Here is a 23,666-nt window from a genome sequence, read left to right on the forward strand (position 1 = left end):
GCTAACTACAACCTCCGCCTCCAGGATTAAAGCAATTCTCCTGCCCCACCCTCCCAAGTGGCTGAGATGACAGGTGCATGCCACCATGCCTGGCTAATTTTTGTTTGTTTGTTTTGTTTTTTGAGACGGACTCTTGCTCTGTTGCCCAGGCTGGAGTGCAGTGGTGTGATCTCGGCTCACTGCAGCCTCTGCCTCTCAGGTCCAAGTGATTCTCCTGTCTCAGCTTCCTGAGTAGCTGGGATTACAGGCGTGAACCACCGTGCCCAGCCTAATTTTTGTATTTTTAGTAGAGATGGGGTTTCACCATTTGGCCAAGCTGGTCTTGAACTGCTGATCTCAAGTGATCCACTCGCCTCAGCCTCCCAAAGTGCTGGGATTACAGGTGTGAGCCACCACACCCAGCCAATGTTTGTATTATTAGTAGAGACGGGGTTTTGCCATGCTGGCCAGGCTAGTCTCAAACTCCTGACCTCAGGTGATCCACCCACCTTGACCTCCAAACCCCATTTCCTGTCCGAAGTGCCCTAAAGAAGGAAGCTTGAATGCTCCTGAGGATAAGAGGCTCATTACCAGAGGGACACTCCCAGATCCTCCCAGCACACCTGTAGACACCTCCTGCACACCCTCGGCGGCCCGGTGACAGCCATCCACCAGCTGGCGGGTCCAGGCAGCCAACTCCTGCGGTGACTCCACGCTGAACAGGTGAGTGTCCACACCGTGACGCGTGCCCGTGCGCAGGGCAAAAGAGAGCTCTGCATCATAGGGCACTGAGCCCTTGGAGGGGCCTGAGTGCACCAGTCTGGGAGTTGGGGGGAGCAGAAGGCTAAGCATGAGGCCTCAGGCAGGGGGCAAATAGTTCTGGGCAAGGGGGTCAGTGTCCTGGGAAGGAATCCTGGGAATCTTTCACCACCTAACAGGACAGGACTTGCCAGGGGGCACTGATTGACTCAATAGGAGACATCTGCCATCCTCCCCGTCATTCCCGTGGCTCCGGCTATACTGGTGTCCTCACACACAACACTTAGCACATGCCTGCCTCAGCACCTTTGCATATGCTGTTCCCTCTGCCTGTACACATTTCCCTGATTATCCACACAGCTCACTCCCTCACTTCCTTCAGATGTTAGCTTAAATGTCACCTCCTCTGAGAAGCCTTCCCTGACCTTCCAGTCCAAAATAGCACCCTCGTTACTCAATAGCCTTACTTTTTCATCATGGTACCAGAAATTATACTTTTTATTATTTGTTTTGGTTAGTTTTTTTACTGTATTTTTCACTAAAATGTCAGCTAGAGTAGAAATTTTGATCTTTTGTTCACCACTGTATTCCCAGTAACTGAAACCATGCCTGACCATAGTAGGTGCTCAATAAACATTTGTTGCCTGAGTCGAATCACTTGATTCAGTAGACTATCCAAAACCTAGTTATCCCTAGTAGCCAGCAGGCTCCTGACACACAGGCCAGAGCCAGCCTGAGGTAAGGAGAAATGGGTGACAAGGACTTCAGACCCCTGCAGCCTGACTCTCACATGCTGTGTGGCCTTGGTAAGCCAACTGCCCCTCTCTGGGGCAGACCTAAGAGTTCTCCCAGACCTAGAGTTCTGGCCTGTATTCCTCTTTGTTCTTCCCTCCACCCACTCTTTCTCTTATAGCTCAGCTACCCCTGGACCACTGCTGACACCAGCCTCCCACTGTCCAGCCCTGAGCTGCAGACCCTTGAGTCCCCAAGCTTCCTATCCAAGCTTCCTCTCCATCCCACACACACTGTGGACTTGACTCAGCATCTTGCTCCAGCCTCCTCCCTTTCCACCCCCACCCTCAGTCCCACGCTCACCCAGACACAAGCTCCAAACCTCCTGTTCATTTCGGACCCCTCCTTCACCCGCCCCATCTGGCAAGCACTGAGCCCTGTTAATTTTACACCCATGTGGTTTCCAATGCAAATGCTGCCTTTCTTCTCCATCTGCGGCCACCACCCACCTCCACCTCCCCCAGCCACCATCATCTCTCCTGCACGACTGCAGCACCTCCCCACTTCTATCCCGCACTCTCTGCTGCATTCTCCATGGGGCAGCCACAGGGGTTCTCTCAAAGCAACCAGAGCACCTCACTCCCCAGCTTAAACCCTTCAACACTCCCAAACTTTTAAGATAAAGCCAACATTCCTTCATCAGGCAACAGAAGATCTGCAAGAGCAGCCCCTACCAAGTCCCTTCTGTCCATTTCCTGTGTGAATTCTGGTTATAAGGAACTCATAGCTCTGTGAACATGCCTTAGCCCTTCATGCCTCTGTACTTTTTTGACCATGATGTTCTCTCTGCATGGGATGCTATTTCACCCTTTCTTAAACAGAAAACTTCTACTCATCCATCAAAGTCCAGCTCAAATGTCACCTCCTCCCTGAAGCCTTCCTCAACTACCCCTACAGAGGTAAGTGGCTCCTTCAAACCCTGCACTATAATGGCTGTTCCTGGGTCTGTCTCCCCAATGAGACAAAGTTCTCTCTGAAGGTAGAAACTGTTGGGATCAGCTCTGTGTCATCTGAACCATACAGCACAAGGCATAAGTGTCAATGAATGAGCAGCTGGTAGGGACCTTATATCCTTTTGTTCCAAGGGCCCATTTTACAGATGAGGAAACTGAGGCCCAGGTAGGGCAGAGACTTGCTTTAGGTCACCTGGGGAATAGCTGAGGGAAGGACAGGACTGGAGTTCCCAGCTTCTGGGGCCCTGCTGGAGCATCTCCTGGCAAGCTCTGGGGAGACATACTGCCCCTGCCTGTGGGTACCTGGTGGCGATGAGTGGGGCAGTACGGGCTGGCCGGCTCAGGGCCTCACGGGTCTCAGGGAGAGAAGAGTAGAGGAGCAGCTCCTTTTCAGTCAGCAGGGCCAGTGTGGGGGCCGCGCCCCCACTGGGCAGCTGCAGGGGACAAAGCAGCTGTGAGGATGGGTTGGGGGAGAGAGGGCAGAGGGCCAGGGCGGGGCAAGGTGGCCAGGGGTACTGGGAACAGGGCCAGCTCCAAGGGAGGGGAAGAGAGGGAGGGATAGGTCCCAAGCCCAGCAGGCACCTGCTCAGTCAGCCAGCCAATCTGCTTGATGTCCTGGCTCCCAGCTGTGCTGGTGGCTGCCAGCAGTGCCTGCAGCTCATCCTTGACCAGTGGCGTCAGAGCATTGACCTGGGCTTGGATGGCACTCGCCCACGACCTCGCACTAGCCTCATCCTTGGCCCTCAGGAAGAGGGTGTCTTGGCCATCTGCCGAGCAGATCTCCAGATACCTACAGGCACAAATGGGTGGAGGCAAGGACCTGACCACTAGGCTGCAGCTGCCCAACCCTGGCCCAAGAAACCCCACCCACCACCAAACCAGGAGAAACCACAGGGGATGTCTGTGAGAGAATCAGAAGTGACGCTCACGGTTGGGCTTCAGCCACAGTTGCTGGGGCCTCATGGGGCCTAGGGACAAAAGAGTGTGACATACACACACGTATTTATGTATTTTGTGGGATTTTTGTTGTTGTTTTTGAAATGGAGTCTCACTCTGTCACACAGGCTGGACTGCAATGGCCGGACCTTGGCTCACTGCAACCTCCACTTCCTGGATTCAAGCTATTCTTGTGCTTCAGCCTCCAAAGTAGCTGGGATTACAGGTATGCGTCACTGTGCTGGGCTAATTTTTTTTTTAGACAGACTCTCACTCTGTTGCCAGGCTGGAGTGCAGTGGCTGATCTCGGCACACTGCAGTCTCTGCCTCCTGGGTTCAAGCCATTCTCCTGCCTCAGCCTCCCGAGTAGCTGGGATTACAGGTGCATGCCACCACACCCAGCTAATTTTTGTTTTTTGGGTTTTTTTGAGACAGAATCTCGCTTTGTCGCTCAGGCTGGAGTGCAGTGGTGCGATCTCAGCTCACTGCAACCTCAGCCTCCCAGGTTCAAGCAATTCTCCTGCCTCGGCCTCCCAAGTAGCTGGGATTACAGGCACCCACCACCATGTCCAGCTAATTAATTTTTGTATTTTTAGTAGACATGGGGTTTCACCATGTTGGCCAGGATGGTCTCCATCTCCTGACCTCATGATCCACCCACCTCAGCCTCCCAAAGTGCTGAGATTACAGGTATGAGCCACTGCACCTGGCCTTAATTTTTTAATTTTTAGTGGAGACAGGGTTTCACCATGTTGGCCAGACTGGTCTCAAACTCCTGACCTCATATGACCAGCCTGCCTTGGCCTCCCAAAGTGCTGGGAATACAGTCATGAGCCACCATGCCTGGCCTAGTTGTATACATATACACACAAATACACACATACACTCAAACATGCATGATGGTATGATGGGACCTAAATTATTACTGTGTGACCATTCCTAATCTTGCCCCTTTCTCCTGGTTTCTAAGGAAGATTCTCTTCTGAGCCAGCTCCTAGGTTCTCCTTGTTGCATAGAACCAAACTAATTCACTAATAAGAGCAGAAAAAAAAAAGGAAAAAAAAAAACTAGGCCGGGCATGGTAGCTCACACCTGTAATCCCAGAACTTCAGAAGGCTGAGGCAGGACGATGGCTTGAGCCCAGGAGTTCAAGACCAGCCTGGGCAACAAAGGAGAACCTCATCTCTACAAAAGAAAAAATGTTTTTAATTAGCCAGGAATGGTGACACATGCCTGTAGTCCCAGCTACTTAGAGGCTGAGGTGTGAGAATCACTTGAGCCCAGGAGTTTGAGGCTGCAGTGAGCTATAAGGGTGCCACTGCACTCCAGCCTGGATGACAGTGCAAGACCTTATCTTAAAAAACGGAAAAACAAATCAACAACAACAAAACTAAACTAAAGAGGCTTGAGGCCAGGCATGGTAGCTCACGTCTGTAATCCCAACACTTTGGGAGGCCAAGGTGGGTGAATTCTGAGGTCAGGAGTTTGAGATCAGCCTGGCCAACATTATGAAACCCTGTCTCTACTAAAAATATAAAAATTAGTCTATGAAAAATACAGGCGGTGGCTCATAACTGTAATCCCAGCACTTTGGGAGGCCAAGGTGGGCAGACCACCTGAGGTCAGGAGTTCAAGACCAGCTTGGCCAACATGGTGAAACTCCATCTCTATTAAAAACACAAAATTAGCCGGACATGTTGGCAGGCACCTGTAATCCCAGCTACTCAGAAGGCTGAGGCAGAAGAATCACTTGAACCAGAAAGGAGGGGGTTGCAGTGAGCCAAGATTGTACCACTGCACTCCAGCTGGGCAACAGAGCAAGACTCCATCTCAAAAACAAACAAACAAAAGGCCCTTCTGTAGAGCACCTGCAGGTGACCTGTGAATCACCAGCTCTTGCCTCATGGGGTAGGCAAGGGGTGTGGCATCAAGTGAAACCAAGAGATTTGGATGCTGGACATTAATCAGCCCTCCCAACCAATATTGGGCATTTGCTTGGCATTGAACCTAGGCTGTCACTAGGAGCCACAGCCCAAGCTTGTAATGCATATGCCACTTACACATCACCTCCAACACTGCATATCCCACCTGAACAAACATGCTTCATTCACCACCATCACTCAGGCACCCTGCAGCTTCCAAAGCAGAGAGGGCTACCAGGAACAAGGCAAGTGCCACCCTTTCTGGTTGTGTGATGTCAAGCAGGTTACTTCCCCTCTCTGTCCTCATCTATAAAATGGAGGTAAGCCAGGTGCGGTGGCTCACACCTGTAATTCCAGCACTTTGGGAGGCTGAGGCATGCAAATCACCTGAGGTCAGAAGTGTGAGACCAGCCTGGCCAACATGGTCAAACCTCGTCTCTACAAAAAATACAAAAGTTAGGCCGGGCAGAGTGGCTCATGCCTGTAATCCCAGCACTTTGGGAAGCCTAGGTGGGTGGATCACCTGAGGTCAGGAGTTCGAGACCAGCCTGGCCAACATGGTGAAACTCCATCTCTCTCTCTTTTTTTTTTTGAGACAAAGTCTCGCTCTTGTCCCCCACGCTGGAATGCAATGGCGCAATCTTGGCTCACTGAAACCTCCGCCTCCCGGGTTCAAGCAATTCTCCTGCCTCAGCCTTCAGAGTAGCTGGGATTACAGGCACTTGCCACCACACCCAGCTAATTTTTATATTTTTAGTAGAGACAGGGTTTCACCATGTTGGCCAGGCTGGTCTCAAACTCCTGACCTCAGGTGATCCACCCACCTCGGCCTCCCAAAGTGCCGGGATTACAGGCATGAGCCATCACACTCGGCGGGCAAAACCCCATCTCTACTAAAAATACAAAAATTAGCCAAGCATGGTGGTGTGTGCCTGTAATCCCAGCTACTCAGGAGGCTGAGGCATGAGAATTACTTGAACACAGGAGGCGGAGGTTGCAGTGAGCTGAGATTGCACCACTGCATTCCAGCCTGGGTGACAGAGTGAGACTCCCTCTCAAATAAAAAAAAAAATACAAAAGTTAGCCAGGTGTGGTGGCAGGCGCCTGTAGTCCCAACTACTTGGGAAGCTGAGGTAGGAGAATCACTTGAACCTGGGAGGCAGAGACTGCAGTGAGCCAAGATCATTGCACCGCTGCACTCCAGCCTGGGCAACAGATTGATACTCCAGCTCAAAAATAATAATAAAATAAAGGTGAAATAATAGGACTTTGCCCACTGGGCCTCTGTGAGAGCTACGTGATACTACACATAAGCACTCAACACAGTGCCGGGTACACAGTAAACACTCAGTAAATGCTAGGTGGTATCAGTGTTATCAATGAGCTGTTAAAGGCTGCTGAGATGTGAAGGATGGTAACTTTCCATGGCCCTGATACAAAGGTTACCAGACATCTCAGAGCTCTAGCAGAGCAGGAAGAGACTTGAGAGGATCAGTGAGCCCAACACCCTTATCTCACAATGGAGAATCTAAAGGTCACTGAGGAAAAGGGACTAGTTCAAAGAGAACCAGGACTGGAAGCCAGGGTTCTTCCTCAGACCAAGTTCTTCCCCAGATGTGAGCTGCCCAGGGGAAGAAATGAGAAGCAAAACACACCATCATCTCCATAGCTTCACTCATGCTCCCAATCAAACTATTTTTTAAGTACCTACTGTGTCCTGGCATCACGCTAGTCATTTGTACAGCACAGAGGTGTCTTTCCGTTGGTCCCACCACCTGACACCAGGGCATCTGTCTGTCTGAGTTGCCCTCCACCCCAGCCTTACCTGGGCTCCGGGTCAGTGGGGGTGCACCTCTTCGAGACATATGCCATCTTCAAAGACATGTGTTTGGCCTCGCTGAGGTTCCGGGGTGTGGGGCCAGGAGAGGAAGGCTGCCGCTGAAGGGGTGAGGCAGGAGGTGAGTCCCAGCCGACCGAGGTCCCACCAGCAGAGTTCTTGAAATACGGTGAGACATCCTTCATATACTTAACTGATCGGGAGAGACATCAGCAGTCACCACTGTGACATGGGCTCCCAGCACATATCACAATGGTCCCTAATTTATTAAGAGTTTAATTTAAGCCAGGCTCACGCCTGTAATCCCAGCACTTTGGGAGGCCGAGATGGGCAGATCACGAGGTCAGGAGATTGAGACCATCCTGGCTAACACAGTGAAACCACGTCTCTACTAAAAATACAAAAAATTAGCTGGGCTTCATGGCACACACCTGTAGTCCCAGCTACTTGGGAGGCTAAGGCAGGAGAATCGCTTGAACCTGGGAGCTGGAGGTTGCCATGAACCGAGATCATACCACTACACTCCAGCCTGTGCAACAGAGCAAGACTCCGTCTCAAAAAAAAAAAAGTTTAATTTAGGTCCAGTGTCACTATTAGATTCTTAGTAAGCAAGAGTCCAATAGTGATATTAACAAATTCTTCTAGGTTAAAGTGGAGCAGGAAATACTGGATGCCCACCGATATCCCTTCTCTCACTTTCCCCGTGGCTGATAGACACACAGCCACCAGGAAGAAAGACTCTATTTCCCAGCCTCCTTTGCAATGAGGTGTGGCCATGTGACTAAGTTCTTTTTTTTTTTTTAAGACAGTCTCTCTCTGACACCCAGACTAGAGTGTCGTGGTGCAATCACAGCTCACTACAGCCTCAATCTCCCAGATCAAGCAATCCTCCCACCTCAGCTCCCCAAGTAGCCGGCACTGCAGGTACACACCAACACACCTAATTTTTTTAACATTTTGTAGAGACAGGGTCTTGCCATGTTGCTGGTCTTGAACTCCTAGACAGTATAAACATGAAGGTGATTAAAAGACTTTCCCAGGCCAGGTGCGGTGGCTCACACCTGTAATTCCAGCACTTTGGGAGGCTAAGGCAGTGTGGATCACTTGGTCAGGAATTAAAGATCAGCCTGACCAACATGGTGAAACCCTGTCTCTACTAAAAATACAAAAGTTAGCTGGGTGGAATGGAGCATGCCTGTAATCCCAGCTACTCAGGAGGCTGAGGCATGAGAATCACTTGAACCTGGGAAGCAGGGGTTGCAATGAGCCAAGATCGCGCCACTGCATTCCAGCCTAGAAAATAAAGTGAGACTCTGACTACAAAAAAAAAAACTTTCCCAAGACCTAGTTTCTCTTCTCCCAACAAGGATATACCCTCTAGGGGTGCCTGATGCCTGCTAGCCCTCGGGCAGCCTCTCTTCCTCTGCTCTCAACCACACCTGCTCCCAAGGCCATCTGGCTCGCTAGTTATTTCACGTCTGCAGTCAAAGCCCAGCCAGCATGCCCTGTCTGTGAGTGGACAGCCCAGGAAGGAGTTAGGAAGTAGTTCTTGGCTTACCTCCCTGGAAGAACCAGATAAGAAGCTATTTCTGTCGCAGGAGATGTCTCTGAGGCTCAGATTTTTAAAAATCAGATAGGATTCAAAGCAAACAGGCGAAAGAGAGAGGGAGTTACAAACCCTACTGGGGTTGGGAAAGAAGCCTGTTGAAAGAAAGCACGCTCAGGTTTTTCTGGGAGAAGCAAGCCCAGGTCTGACTTTTGAGAACTAGGACTCAAATGACTTATCATCACTGCAACAATGACTTACCCCAGGTCTATTGGATTATGTCTCAAAGGGCAGCAGAAGTGGGACATGTCACAGCCTACTTGACAGCCAAAAACCATCTCCCTTCTTTTTCCTTTGCTAAGAGGACCCTGAGCCCTAGAGGCTCAGCTTCTCCCCAGCCTAGAGGGAGAATCTTGATTGGTCAAATCTAATCATGCTCATTCCATCCTTCTTGCTTGTGATTGGTTTGGAAAGGGGCAAATGATACAATTCTGGTCAATGAGATGTGAGGAAAAGCACACTGCCTTCCTCTTCTCCTCCTTTAGCCTTTCAAAATTGCTGGGAGGGAACTTGGTCCTAGCATAACTACAGCCTTTTTTTTTTTTTTTTTGAGACAATCTCACTCTGTCACCCAAGCTGGAGTGTAATGGTGCAATGTCAGTTCACTACAACCTCTGCCTCCCCAGCAATTATTTTGCCTCAGCCTCCCAAGTAGCTGGGATTATAGGTGTGTGCCACCACTCCCAGCTAATTTTTGTATTTTTAGTAAAGACATGTTTTCACCATGTTGGCCAAGCTGGTCTCAAACTCCTGACCTCAGGTGCTCCTCCCGCCTTGGCCTCCCAAAGTGCTGGGATTGCAGGCATGAGCCACTGCACCTGGCCTACTTTTTGACCACAAAGGTTGGAGTCCACACATTGAGGATGGTGAAGCAGAAAGATGGAAAGACCTGAGTTTTCAATGATACCATGAGCCCCTAAATTAATCTTCCCTGGATTCATGCTGCCTTAAGATATTCTGGAGGATAACACATATTCTTCAATGTTTAAACCTCTTTGAATTGGGTTCCTGTTACTTGCAGTCAAAAGCGTCCTGACAAACACAGCCCCCAATGGTGCAACTGCTACATTTCCTTGCTACATCCCTCCCCTGCTCAAAGCCCTGCTATGGCTCCCCTGTACCTTTCGCCTAATTTCAACGTGCTCTACGACGCAGGCCCTGCCCACAGGTCCTGTACTCCTCTCTGGCTTCACTTCTTGCCATATACCTAATTTCACCCGCTAGTCCAATCACACTAACTACTCAGAGGCTGTATGAGCTTCCAAACTTCCACAACATCAAAAATGTAGTTCCCGGCCTGGCACAGTAGCACATGCACTTTGGGAGGCCAAAGTGGGTGAATCGCTTGAGCTCGGGAATTGGAGACCAGACTGGCCAACATGGTGAAACCCTGACTCTACTAAAAATACAGAAAAAAATTAGCTGGGCGTGGTGGCAGGCACCTGTAATTCCAGCTACTTGGGAGGCTGAGGCAGGAGAATTGCTTGGACCCGGAAGGCAGAAGTTGTAGTGAGCCGAGATCACGCCACTGCACTCCAGCCTGGGGAACAGAGCAAGACCCTGTCTCAAAAAAAAAAAGAAAGTAAAATTTTTTTAAAAAAATTAGCCAGGCGTGGTAATGCATGTCAGGCGTGGTGATGTGCATCTGTGTTCCCATCTCCTCAAGAGGCTGAGGCAGGAGGATCATTTGAGCCCAGGAGGCAGAGGTTGCAGCAAGCCGTGATTGTGCCACTGCACTCCACTCTGGGTAACAGAGTGATACCCTGTCAAAAAAGTGAAAGAGAAAAAGGGAAGGAAGGAAGGGAGGGAGGGAGGGAGGGAGGGAGGGAGGAAGGAAGGAAGGAAATGCAATTCCCTCTGGAGTCAGATGCTCTTGGATTTGAATTCCAGCTCCAGCACTGTCTACCTGTGTAACCATAGACAAGGTCATTCACCTCTCTGGGCCTCAAACTGCTAGTCAATAAAAGATGAATAGGCCAGGCACGGTGGCTCACCCCTATAATCTCAACACTTTGGGAGGCTGAGGTGGGCAGATCACCTGAGATCATGCATTTGAGACCAGCCTGGCCAACATGGTGAAACCATGTTCTACTAAAAATCAAAAAATTAGCCGGGCATGGTGGTGGGTGCCTGTAATCCCAGCTACTCAGGAGGCTGAAGCAGGAGAATCGCTTGAACCTGGGAGGTAAAGGCTACAGTAAGCCAAGATCATGCCATTGCACTCCAGCCTGGGCAACAAGAGCTAAACTCTGTCTCAAAAAAATAATAATAAAAACAAAAATAAAGATTATAACTACAATGGTGGCTCACGCCTGTAATCCCAGCACTTTGGGAGGCCAAGGCGGGCATACTGCTTGATCCTAGGAGTTCAAGACCAGCCTGGGCAACATAGCAAAACCTTGTCTCTACCAAAAATACAAAAAATTAGCCAGGCATGGTAGTGTGCACTTGTAGTCCCAGCTACTCAGGAAGCTGAGGTAGAAGGGCTGCTTGAGCCCAGGAGGCAGAGGTTGCAGTGAGCCAAGATACGCCACTGAACTCCAGCCTGGGCTACAGAGTGAGATCCTGTCTAAAAAAAAAAAAAAAAATCTACCTCAGAGAGATGTCAGGATTAAATAAAATGTAAGGCATGTGGTGAGTATTAAGGTCTCAATAAATAGATATTTCTCACTCATCTGCCTTTCTTGCCCATACTTCCTAGGTCTCTGATTCTATGTGTTGGGGTTATCTCCTCCACAAAACTGGGAACTCCTAAAAGAAATGGCCAGGTGCAGTGGCTCACACCTTTATTCTCAGCACTTTGAGAGGCCAAGGCGGGTGGATCACAAGGTCAGGAGATCGAGACCATCCTGGCCAGCATGATGAAACCCTGTCTCTACTAAAAATACAAAAATTAGCCAGGTGTGGTAGCATGTTCCTATAGTCCCAGCTACTCAGGAGGCTGAGGCAAGAGAATCACCTGAATCCGGGAGGTGGAGGTTGTAGTGACCTGAGATCATGCCATTGCACTCCAGCCTGGGAGACAGAGTGAGACTCCATCAAAAAAAGAAAGAAAGAGAGAGAGAGAGAAGGAAGGAAGAAAGGAAGGAGAAAGAAAGGAAAGAAGGAAGGAAGGTAAGAAAGAAAAAGAAAGAGAAAAAGAAAAAGGAAGGAAGGAAGGAAGGAAAGAAAGAAAAAGAAAGAAAGAAAGAGTAGGGGAGGGAGGGAGGGGAGGAAGGAAGGCAAGAAGGACAAGAAAGCAAGAAGAAAAGAAAAGAGAAGAAATGAAGTGAAACTGGGCTTGTTCTTCAAACCCAGAGTTGGCCAGGCAGTGGCTCACGTCTGTAATTGCAGCATGTGGGGAGGCCGAGGCAGGCAGATCACTTGAGCTTAGGAGTTTGAGACCAGCCTGAGAAACATGGCAAAACCCCATCTCTACCAAAAATACAAAAAACTAGCTGGGCATGATGGTGTGCATCTATAGTCCCAGCTACTTGGGAGGGTGAGGTGGGAGGCTAAGGTGGGAGGCTTGCTTGAGCCTGGAAGGTTGAGGCCATAGTCAGCCATGATCACACCACTGCACTCCAGCCTGGATGACAGAGCAAGACTCTGTTTCAAACAAACAAACCCAGAATCAGTGTTCTGTGAATGGAAAAATGAATGCCAGGGCAGGACAGGCTTATTTAGCAGGAGAGAAGAGGTGCCATAGCCCAGGATATCCAGGCGCAGCTTACAGGTCACCTCCTCTAGAAAGCCTTCCGAGATGCCCAGTCTGGATCCATCACACCCGTCACCTCTGCAGTCCCCTACACCTCACTCCCCTGTGATTGTCTGTGTGGAGTCTGTGTCCTCAACTAAGCTGAGAGCACTTTGAGGGCAGGGACCTGGTCTGACTCTTCTCTGTGTCCCCAGAATCCAGCAGAGATCTCACAGGCTACGTGCTCAGCAATGAACATTTGTCAACTTTGAAGCCAGAGAAGCTGCCAGATCCCCCACTCACCCAGCCATCCCAGACCTGGGTCCCCTCCTTTCCTGCAGGAACATGCTATAAATGGACAGCACACCAGCTGGTGCCAGAATCAGGGCTTGCATTTCACAAACCAAGTGGCCTGTCCCAGAGTGGGGGTGGGTCCTGGGGGCCCCGGAGTGTGGCCATAAATAGCCCAACTCTGAGGCCTCCTCCCCTCTCTGATTTCTGCCTGAGTCACCCAACAAGGCAGGGTGGGGCTGCCAAAGGCAGTGGCCTAGAGAGCTGTGGGCATGACCACAGCCCTGTGGCCAGCATTCTCGAGACTCCAAAGATAGGCCCAGCCAGTGCCCCCACCCCTTCCCAGCCAAGACCCTGGCCTGGGAACCTGATAAGCAGTGACACATGGGCCCTTCCTCCCCAGAGAAGCTGAGGCACCTACAAACAGAGGCCCCAATTTCCAGGGACCTCCAGCTCTGGCAAGGAGGGAAGCCAGGATCTATTCCTGGCTCTTTGGGGCCAGAGCCAGATCCTGGCTTCCCTCAGATCCTTTCTTCCCTGGAATAGAAACAGGGCAGGATCACTCACCCGGCCCAGTACAAGTTGGGGGACTGGGGGTCACATATGCATTGCTGAGAGAAGGGAACACACACATCTGTTTGAGCAACAGGATCTCCAGTACTTATCCCAGTGCTTAATAAATGTTTGTGACTGAATGTCCTAGCCTCATGTCCTGGAGGGAAGCCTGTCCTCCAAGCTAAGCTGTTCCTTGTGTGTTCAGTGGGTGGTCATTTACTTACCCCTGCTTGAAATTAGATGATAGAGCCATTTGTTTACCAGCCCATGACCTTTCTCCCCTAACCAGAATGTCAGTTCCCTGGGAGCAGGGACTCCCTGTTTTCCTGCTCACTAGGGTATCCTCACCATCAAGAATAGTAGCTGACTTATACCAGGAAAGCAGTAAAAGAAATTTGGCCCAGGCACAGTGGCTCACACCTGTAATCCCAGGACTCTGGAAGCCTTAGGTGGGAGAATCACTTGAGCCCAGGAATTCAAAACCAGCCTGGGGGCTGGGCATGATGGCCTATGTCTGTAATCCCAGCACTTTGGGAGGCTGAGGCAGGTGGATCATGAGGTCAAGGGATTGAGACTATCCTGGCCAACATGGCGAAACACCGTGTCTACTAAAAATACAAAAATTAGCTGTGCGTGGTGACGAACACCTGTAGTTCCAGCTACTTGGGAGGCTGAGGTAGGAGAATTGCTTGAACCAGAGAGGCGGAGGTTGAAGTGAGCCGAGATCACGCCATTGCACTCCAGCCTGGGTGACAGAGGAAGACTCTGTCTCACCCAGGCTGGAGGCCAGTGTTACAATCACAGCTCACTGCAGTCTTGACCTCCCGGGCTTGAGTGATCCTCCCACCTTCCCACCTCAGCCTTCCAAGTAGCTGAGACCAGAGGTTCATGTCATAATGCCTGGCTAATCTTTTTATTTTTTGTAGAAATGAGGTTTTGTCATGCTGCCCAGGCTGGTATCAAACTCCTGGGCTCAAGCAATCCATCCATCTCAACTTCCAAAGTGCTGGGATTACAAGTATGAGCCACCACACCTGGCCTACAGAAAATTTTTAAGTCCAGGTGTGGTGGCTCACACCTGTAATCCCAGCACATTGGGAAGCCGGGGAGGGTGGATCATGTGAGGTCAGGAGTTTGAGACCAGCTGACCAATGTGGTAAAAACCCCATCTCTACTAACAATGCAAAAATTAGCCAGGCGTGGTGGCGCATGCCTGTAATCCCAGCTACTCGGAAGGCCGAAGCAGGAGAATCTCCTGAACCTGGGAGGCAGAGGTTACAATAAGCCAAGATGGTGCCATTGTACTCTAACCTGGGCAACAAGAGCGAAACTCCATCTCAAAACACTTTTGGGACTTAGGCAGGTGGATCACTTGAGGTCAGGAGTTGAAGACCAGCCTAGCCAATATGATGAAACCTCATCTCTCCTAAAAATGCAAAAATTAGCCAGGCATGGTGGCAGGTCCCTGTAATCCCAGCTACTTGGGAGGCTGAGTCAGGAGAATCACTTGAACCTGGGAGGCAGAGGTTGCAGTGAGCCAAGAGCGTGCCATTGCACTCCAGCCTGGGTGACAGAGTGAGACTCCACAAACAAAAAAAAGATTTGGCTGGGCGCAGTGGCTCACACCTGTGAGCACTTTGGGGGTTCAAGGCAGGAGGATTGCTTGAGCCCAGGAGTTCAAGACCAGCCTGGCCAACAAAGCAAAACTTCGTCTCTATCAAAAATACAAAAAATTAGCCAAGTGTGGTAGTGCACACCTATAATCCCAGCTACTCAGGAGGCTGAGGTGGGAGGATCACTTGATCCCAGGAGGTTGAGGCTGAAGTGAACTGTGATCGTGCCACTGCATTCCAGCCTGGGTGACAGAGAGAAACTGTGTCTCAAAAAAAAAAAAAAAGCCAGGGCCAGGCGTGGTGGCTCATGCCTGTAATTCTAGCACTTTGGGAGGCTGAGGTGGGCAGATCACCTGAGGTTGGGAGTTCCAGATCAGCCTGACCAACATGGAGAAACCCCCTCTCTACTAAAAATACAAAATTAGCCGGGCGTGAGTAGCTGGGATGCATGCCTGTAATCCCAGCTACTCGGGAGGCTGAGGCAGGAGAATCACTTGAACCCAGGAGGCAGAGGTTGTGGTGAGCTGAGATCACGCCATTGCACTCCATCCTGGGCACAGTGGCCAGTGGCCAGTTTCAAGAGTGAAACTCCATCTCAAAAACGAACAAAAAAAAAGCCAATTTAAAAATAAATAAATAAATAAGTGCTGCTATTCCTAGCATGACAGTATAAAGGGATGGGCATGTAATGTGGTGACAGACGAGGATTTGAATCCAGGCCTTGCGCTATCACTTGCACAAGGCGAGGTCCCTCTGAGCCTCAGTTTCTTTGCCTATATAATGGGTACTGATATGCCAGCCCTTGACTTGAATATGAGGATTCAAGTTCCAGCTGCCCACCCATCCACCTAGGATGGGTGAAGAGGACTTGGATTACAACAGGCTCTGGAAGGGATGACCTTTAAGGTCTTGCTGGTCGCAGGGATGAACTATAAATAGTTCCTAGACTCTGGCAGGCCCTGTAACAGGGATGACCAGCAGAGCCCAGGGGTTGCCACATTTTGGGGGATAAAATCTCACCACACCCTTGAGTCGTACCAGGGTTACAACTTATATAAGATTGCAAAAGCATAGGAACCTTTGACCTAACAGTACCCCTTCCAGGAACCACCCTTCAGATAAATGCTCACAGGTGCACAGAAGGCTCGCAGCACTATTGTCTCCGCTGCAAGAGGCTAGGGACAACTTAAATATTCATTAGTAGGGCTGCTAAAAACAAGATGTGAGCTCTGTGACTGGCAGACACCACTCAGGCTTGTTAATGGCTATATCCCTGGTGCCTACATCAAGTCCTGGCACAGAGCAGGGGCTCAGTAAATATGTGTCACATGAATGAATGAATCCATGGGGTTTTTATTTAAATTTGTAAACTTGCTATGCTGCCTAGGCTGCAGTGGCTGTTCACAGGTGCATCATAGTGCACTCCAGCCTCAAAGTCCCGGCCTCAAACAATCCTTCCACCTCTGCCTCAGGAGTAGCTAGGACTACAGGTGTGTAGTTCTCCAGCCCAATAATGGGACATTATATAACCATTAAAAAGAGTAAGGCCGGCCAGGCGCAGTGGCTCACACCTGTAATCCCAGCACTTTGGGAGGCCGATGGTGGGCAGATCACCTAAGCTCAGTAGTTCAAGACCAGCCTGGGCAATATGGCAAAATCCCATCTCCATAAAAAGTACAAAAATTTAGCTGGGTGTGGTGCTGTGCACCTGTAGTCCCAGCAAACCCCATCTAAAATACAAAATTAGCCAGGCAGGGTGGTGCAGGCCTGTACTGTAATCCCAGCTACTTGGGAGGCTGAGGCAGGAGAATTGCTTGAACCCAGGCGGAGGAGGTTGTGGTGAGCCAGGATCATGCCATTGCACTCCAGCCTGGGCAACAAGAGTGAAACTCTGTCTCAAACAAAAAAAAAAATTAGGCCAGCCAGGCACAGTGGCTTACGCCTGTAATTCCAGCACTTTGGGAGGTTAATGGTGGGCAGATCACCTGAGCTCAGTAGTTCAAGACCAGCCTGAGCAACGTGGCAAAATCCCATCTCCACAGAAACCACAAAAATTTAATTGGGTGTGGTGGTGGGCACCTGTAGTCCCAGCTACTGAGGAGGCTGAGGTGGGAGGATTGCTTGAGTCCAGGAGGTCAAGGCTGCAGTGAGCTATGATTGTGCCACTGCACTCCAGCCTGGCAACAGAGTGAGACACTGTCTCAAAAAAAAATTATAAAAAAAATATTAAAAATAAAAAAGAATGAGAAAGACTCATATGTTCTCAACTTATTATGTGATAAAAACAAATACGGAAACTTTCTGGAAGAAAGTGTATGAAAGTATCAACAGTGGTTATCTCTGTTAGATGATCCCTTTACACTCTCCAGTTGTTGGTAATTATTTTTTTAAGAGACAGTGTCTTGCTCTGTCACCCAGATTAGATTACAGTGGTATAATCATAGCTTAGGACAGCCTCGAACTCCTGGGCTCAAGCAATCCTCCCACCCAGCCTGCTAAGTAGCTGGGACTACAGGTGCATAACACTATAGCCAGTTAACTTTTTTACTATTTTATTTTATTTTGTTGAGACAGTCTCACTCTGTTGCCAGGCTGGAGTGCAGTGGCACAATCATAACTCACTGCAGCCTAGACCTCCTGGACTCAAGCTATTCTCCTGCCTCAGCCTCCCCAGTAGCTGGGATTACAGGCACATGCCACCACACCTGGCTAATTTTTCTATTTTTAGTGAGACAGGGTTCCACTGTGTTGGCCAGGCTGGTCTCGAACTCCTGACCTCAGGTGATCCACCCACCCCAGCATCCCAAATTACAGGCATGAGGCACCACACCGGGCCTCCCAGCTAATTTTTTAAAAAATAAAATATTGGCCAGGTGCAGTGGCTCACACCTATAATCCCAGCACTTTGGGAGGCCGAGGCAGGTGGATCACGAGGTCAAGAGATCAAGACCATCCTGGTCAACAAGGTGAAACCCCGTCTCTACTAAAAATGCAAAAATTACCTGGGCATGGTGGCACGTGCCTGTAGTCCCAGCTACTCAGGAGGCTGAGGCAGGAGTATTGCTTGAACCCAGGAGGCGGAGGTTGCGGTGAGCCGAGATCGTGCCATTGCACTCCAGCCTGGGTAACAAGAGCGAAACTCCATCTCAAAAAAAATAAAAAATAAAAAATAAAAATAAATAATTAAAAATTAAAAATTAGCACTGTGCACCTGTGTGCACCTGTGAGCATTTATCTGAAGGGTGGTTCCTGGAATGGGTGCTATTAGGTCAAAAGATTTGCATGCTTTTGGGATCTTGCATAGGTTGTAACCCCTAATCACCTGAGGTCAGGAGTTCGAGACCAGCCTGACCAACATGGTGAAAACCCATCTCTACTAAAAATACAAAAAATTAGCCAGACGTGGTGGCATATGCCTTTAGTCCCAGCTACTAGGGGGGTCAAGGCAGGAGAATTACTTGAACCCAGGAGGTGGAGGTTACAGTGAGCCAAGATTGTGCCACTGCACTCCAGCCTGGGCGACGGAGCGAGACTCCATCTCAAATTAAAAAAAACCATAGGGAAGGCACTTAGCATAGTAGGCGCTCATGGTGTTGAGCACAGTGTGGGTGCTCAATAAGCAGCCAATGCTACCATCCTGATTATCATCACTATTACCTCCTCCACCACCAGCAGCAGCCAGGGTCACACAGCTCATCAGGGCCAGGACCTGCCTCCAGAGGCCCACAAGGTATTTTAATCAAGGTCCAGGGAACAGGCCAGGGCTAGATTAAGCCAAGTTTTGTCTGTGGGGAGTCACATGATCCAAAGCTATGTGTGTGCGCAGCCAAGTAAACATTTCCTTGAGAACAACGGTGAGAACAACAGGTCTTTGCAGTCATGGGAGAACTGAACAGGAGCTCCATTTATGCCTCTCTTCCTGGGACGGGGGTCTCCCCAGCATCTCTGGGGCACAGCATGACTCAGCTAAATTGAACAGGGTGGCCCCTAATTAGCTACGTCTATGAATGACATCCTGCTTTTGACGGTGGTGATGCATCAAGCCAGATCAAAGGCAGGACATCTGGCAGTGGCCATCTCCTGGGAAAGAGCTGGTAAGGGGCTGGCCTGAGAATTCTGAGGACTCAGAACAGAAAAGCTCAAGAGTCAGTCAAGCTCAGCATGATTCTCAAGTCTCATCTTAAACAAATGTTTAAGGAAAGTCAGCTGCAATTGAAAAGGTGAAAGGTGAAGTAGAAAGGGTCCAAGATATACCCCACTGATCAGTCTCCAAACACTCACCAAGATCTAATGTGTGGTGGGCTCAGTGCCAGACCTGCGGGCTCAGAGACAAGCTACATGTGGTTCCTGCCCTCAAACAGCTTCTAGTTTACTAAAGAAAACAATAACAAGGTCAGGCGCTGTGGCTCATACCTGTAACCCCAGCACTTTGAGAGGACTGCTGGAGTCCAGGAGTTCGAGACTACCCCAGGGGCAACACAGGGAGACCCTGTTTCTAAGACGAAGTCTCGCTCTGTCGCCAGGCTAGAGTGCAGTGGCACAATCTTGGCTCACTGCAACCTCTGCCTCCCGGGTTCAAGTGATTCTTCTGCCTCACCCTCCTGAGTAGCTGGGACTACAGGCGCATGCCACCACACCTGGCTAATTTTTGTATTTTTAGTAAAGACAAGGTTTTACCATATTGGCCAGGCTGGTCTCGAACTTCTGACCTTGTGATCGCCTGCCTTGGCCTCCCAAAATGCTAGGATTATAGGCATGATCCACTTCACCCAGCCTAATTTTCTTTTTTAATTAGGCACATGTGGTACCACAGACCTGTGGTCCGGGCAACTTGAGAGGCTGAGAGAGGCGGATCACTTGAGCCCAGGAGTTGAGGCTGCAGTAAGCTGCAATCATGCCACTGTGCTACAGGCTGGGCAACAGAGTGAGATCCTAAATAAATAAAAAGCCTGATTTCTCTGAGGGGTATACCTTCCTTACTTTATATAAAGCACTATCATTCATTTTATTAATTTTTTTTCCTTCTTTGTTTATTTTTTTTTATTTTTGCTTCCTAAGTAGTTCTAAAGGAATAATTTTTTTTTTTTTTGAGACAGAGTCTCACTCTGTCAAACAGGCTGGAGTGCAGTGGTGTGATCTTGGCTCACTGCAATCTCCACCTCCTGAGTTCAAGTGATTCTCCTGTCTCCGCCTCCTGAGTAGCTGGGATTACAGGCACCCACCACCATGCCTGGCTAATATTTGTATTTTTAGTGGACATGGGGTTTCATCAAATTGGCCAGGCTGTTCAAACTACTGACCTCAGGTGATCCACCCGCCTCGGCCTCCCAAAGTGCTGGGATTACAGGCATGAGCCACTGTGTCCAGCCTTAGTATTATTTTTGGTTTTGTTTTTTGTTTTTTGTTTTTGGGTTCTTCTTTTTTTTAGACGGAGTTTTGCTCTTGTCACCCCAGGCTGGAATGTAGTGGCTCAATCTCAACTCACTGCAAACTCCACCTCCCAGATTCAAGTGATTCTCCTACCTCAGCCTCCCAGGTAGCTGGGATTACAGGCACGTGCCCCCACGCTAGGCTAATTTTTGTATTGTTAGTAGAGATGGAGTTTCACCATGTTGCCTAAGCTAGTCTTGAACTCCTGACCTTAGATGATCTGCCCGCCTCGGCCTCCCAAAGTGCTGGGATTACAGGCATGAGCCACCGCACCCAGCCAGTATTACTTTTAATTCATGACAAGCTCACGGTTGTCACAGTCTTGCCAGCCACACGAATGGGAGCAGGGAAGGGCGTTTTCCTTGTGGCTGTCCCTCCCTCTTCCCCCAGGCCTGGTCTCCAAGGCCCCAGGCTGGCCCTGGCTTGAGGTCTGCACACACAATGGGCCTCTCTAAGCAGCAGACAGAGGCATGTTGGCTGCCAGCTTGGGCCCAGACTGTGGTCACAAACACAGCCCTCTGGCTGAGAACAGGATCAGGATGTTTCTGCAAAGCCCTGACCCAGCAGAAGAAATGTTCTAGGAGGCGAGCTGGGGTTGCTGAGGCTCAGCTGAGCCCCTAACTTAGGCCAGGGAAGTAAGACTCTAGCTGACACCTGGAGTTCGTTGGTAATACTTGTTCTCTCAGGACATTCTCAGGGGATTCACTATCCACTGAGCTGGAAAAATATCCAGCTGCCTTGCCAAGTTCACATCCAAAGGACAGGCCATCCTTCCACGGCCCCTTGGAGGCAGCTTCAGTAATGGGATGTGAGTAGGGAAGTGCTGAACAATGTGGCCAGTGATTGGGCTCCAGGGGGAACCCAGCCCCAGAGAGGCTCCCAGGAACCCTGGCTCCAGACTGGGCAACTGCCAGGCCAAGACCTTCTTCACTAACTCCCCAAAGTCTCAAGGACCAGCCACAGTCCAGCACCCTCCTACCCTCCAGACTTCTCCAATCACTCTTGCCATTCAGAGATTCCTGACTCCAGTACCTTCCACCACTCCTCCTCCCCACTTTGTGCTATCTTGGGTGGAATGACCTCCCTCCATGAGACCTCGGGCCAGGTGAGCAGGTCGAAAAAGACTTCAACTAAGGAAAAGTGGGGAAAAACATGAAGGCCACACCCTTCTTCCTCTCACCCCAGCCATAGGCAGGGTTTACCAAGGAATGATCTTGTCCTATGAAATGTCTCAGAGAATATTAAGAATAGGGGCCCCTCAGTCCTGGGATGATGCACATGTTACTTCTCTACTGCATCTAAAGCATTACTAATCAATTCCAGCTCCTTTCTGCTGAGCCCAGACAAAGCTTCCCAGTTCTTCCAAATATGGAACTCCCAGAGCTACCAGTGGAACTGACACTTACACTCTTTTTTTTTTTTTTTTTTTTGGCTACAGAGATGATGTCTCACTGTGTTGCCCAAGCTGGTCTGGTCTCAAACTCCTGGGCTCAAGTTATCTGCCTACCTCAGCCTCCCAAAGTGCTGGGATTACAGGTGTAAGACACGATGCCTGGCTGAAGCTGTCACTCAAAATGAAAGCTATTGATCACGTCTGATCTAGCCTAACCCCAATAGGAAAACTGAGGACCCTAGAAGGTAAGCGTCTTACCCAAGCCTAAACAGAGATTTATCACAGAGCAGACAGGATTTCAAGCACCGGCTTTTTTTTTTTTTTTTTTTTTTGAGACAGTCTTGCTTTTGTCACCCAGGCTGGAGTGCAGTGGTACCATCTTGGCTCACTGCCACCTCCACCTCCTGGGTTCAAGCGATTCCCCTGCCTCAACTTCCCACGTAGCTGGGATTACAGGCACCCGCCACCACGCCCAGCTGATTTTTGTATTTTTAGTAAAGACAGGGTTTTACCATGTTGGCCAGGCTGGTCTTGAACTCCCAGCCTCAGGTGTTCCCCCTGCCTCAGCTTCCCAAAGTGCTGGGATTACAGGCATGAGCCACCACACCCAGCATACTAAACTTTCAAACAACAGAAACTGAAAGAGCTTTCAAATCAACCAAAATATGACATTTCAATGAATGTCAGTGGTTTCAACCTGCGTTGCTAGCTATAAATATCAAAATAATGAGGCATGTGGGGGAAAGTCTCTCATATCCATATCATTTATGTAGGATTCTATTATTTAACTTTGCCATTAAAATATGATTGATATACTTAAGCTTTTAGGGACCAACACTCTAGAGTCAGCATTTTTTAAGTATCAAAAAAATGCATCTAGACTTGGCACTGTGGCCTGTAATCCCAGCACTTTGGGAGACTTAGGTGGGAGGATCCCTTAAGCCTAGGAGTTAGAGACCAGCCTGGGCAACATGGTGAAACCCTGTCTCTACAAAAAGTGCAAAAATTGCCCGGGCGTGATGGCTCGCACCTGTAATCCCAGTACTTTGTGAGGCTGAGGCAGGTGGATCACGAGGTCAGGAGTTCGAGATCAGCCTGGCCAATATGGTGAAACCCCTTCTCTGATAAAAATACAAAAAATAAAAATAAAATAAGCCAGGCATGGTGGCGCATGCCTGTAATCCCAGCTACTTGGGAGGCTGAGGCAGAAGAATTGCTTGAACCCAGGAGGCAGAGGTGGCAGTGTGCCGAGATCGCACCACTGCACTTTAGCCTGGGCAACAGAGCAAGACTCCATCTCAAAAAAAAAAAGCAAAACTTAGCCGGGCATGGTGGTGTGCATCTGTAGTCCCAGCTACTCAGGAGGCTGAGGTGGGAGGATCATTTGAGCCCTGTGGGGTGGAGGGTGCAGTGAGCCAAGATCATGCTACTACACTCCCACTGCACTCCAGCCTGGGTGACAGAGCAAGACCCTGTCTCAAAAAGAAAAAGAGAAAACAAATGCATCCATGGCATTTAAATAGATATACCTAAAATATAAAATAAAACAAAAACGAATGTGAATTGAGGTCTGGGGCCACAAGATGGTCAAAGATCTACCAGGGACCCAGAGCCTGTTTGCTTCTTTGGCCTCTTGGAGACTCCTTTAGGGAAACCAGGGCAACACAGCAGGATTTGGGCCTGGGACTCAACACAGCAGCTTCTCTGGCCACGTTATTCTCCATCATCCCCCGCCACCTCCCTGTGCCTGTTCTGGGCCATAAGCCAGAGACACATTCCTCAGGCCCCCACGGGCTTCCAGAGCTGACAGAGGGGAGTTTGAGGAAAGGGCTGAGCAAAGCAGAAACCTCCTAAGAGACATGGCACAACACGGTCATGGGACAACCTCAGCAGGAGGCCAATAACAACTGATGGGGAAACTGAG

General features: G+C 49.6%; 1 protein-coding gene across 2 annotated transcripts in view; it reads right to left on the reverse strand.

The window, feature by feature from the left end:
• The window catches only part of SNTA1 (syntrophin alpha 1), a 32,447-nt gene that overhangs the window by 1,737 nt on the left and 7,044 nt on the right, over positions 1–23,666 (reverse strand). Inside the window, exons 3-6 of one of the 2 annotated variants that reach the window (XM_012455189.2) lie at positions 7,167–7,371; positions 3,066–3,273; positions 2,787–2,917; positions 603–799 (exon numbers count right to left, since the gene is read on the reverse strand). In XM_012455189.2, coding sequence (XP_012310612.2) covers positions 603–799; positions 2,787–2,917; positions 3,066–3,273; positions 7,167–7,371 — 741 coding nt within the window. Of the gene's footprint in view, positions 1–570; positions 800–2,786; positions 2,918–3,065; positions 3,274–7,166; positions 7,372–23,666 lie in introns of both variants that reach the window. The other variant, XM_064382324.1, reaches the window with a different exon arrangement.

Source organism: Aotus nancymaae, unplaced genomic scaffold, assembly GCF_030222135.1.
Source record: "Aotus nancymaae isolate 86718 unplaced genomic scaffold, 86718_ANA_hifiasm-v0.15.2.pri h1tg000029l, whole genome shotgun sequence".
Lineage (NCBI taxonomy): Eukaryota > Metazoa > Chordata > Mammalia > Primates > Aotidae > Aotus > Aotus nancymaae.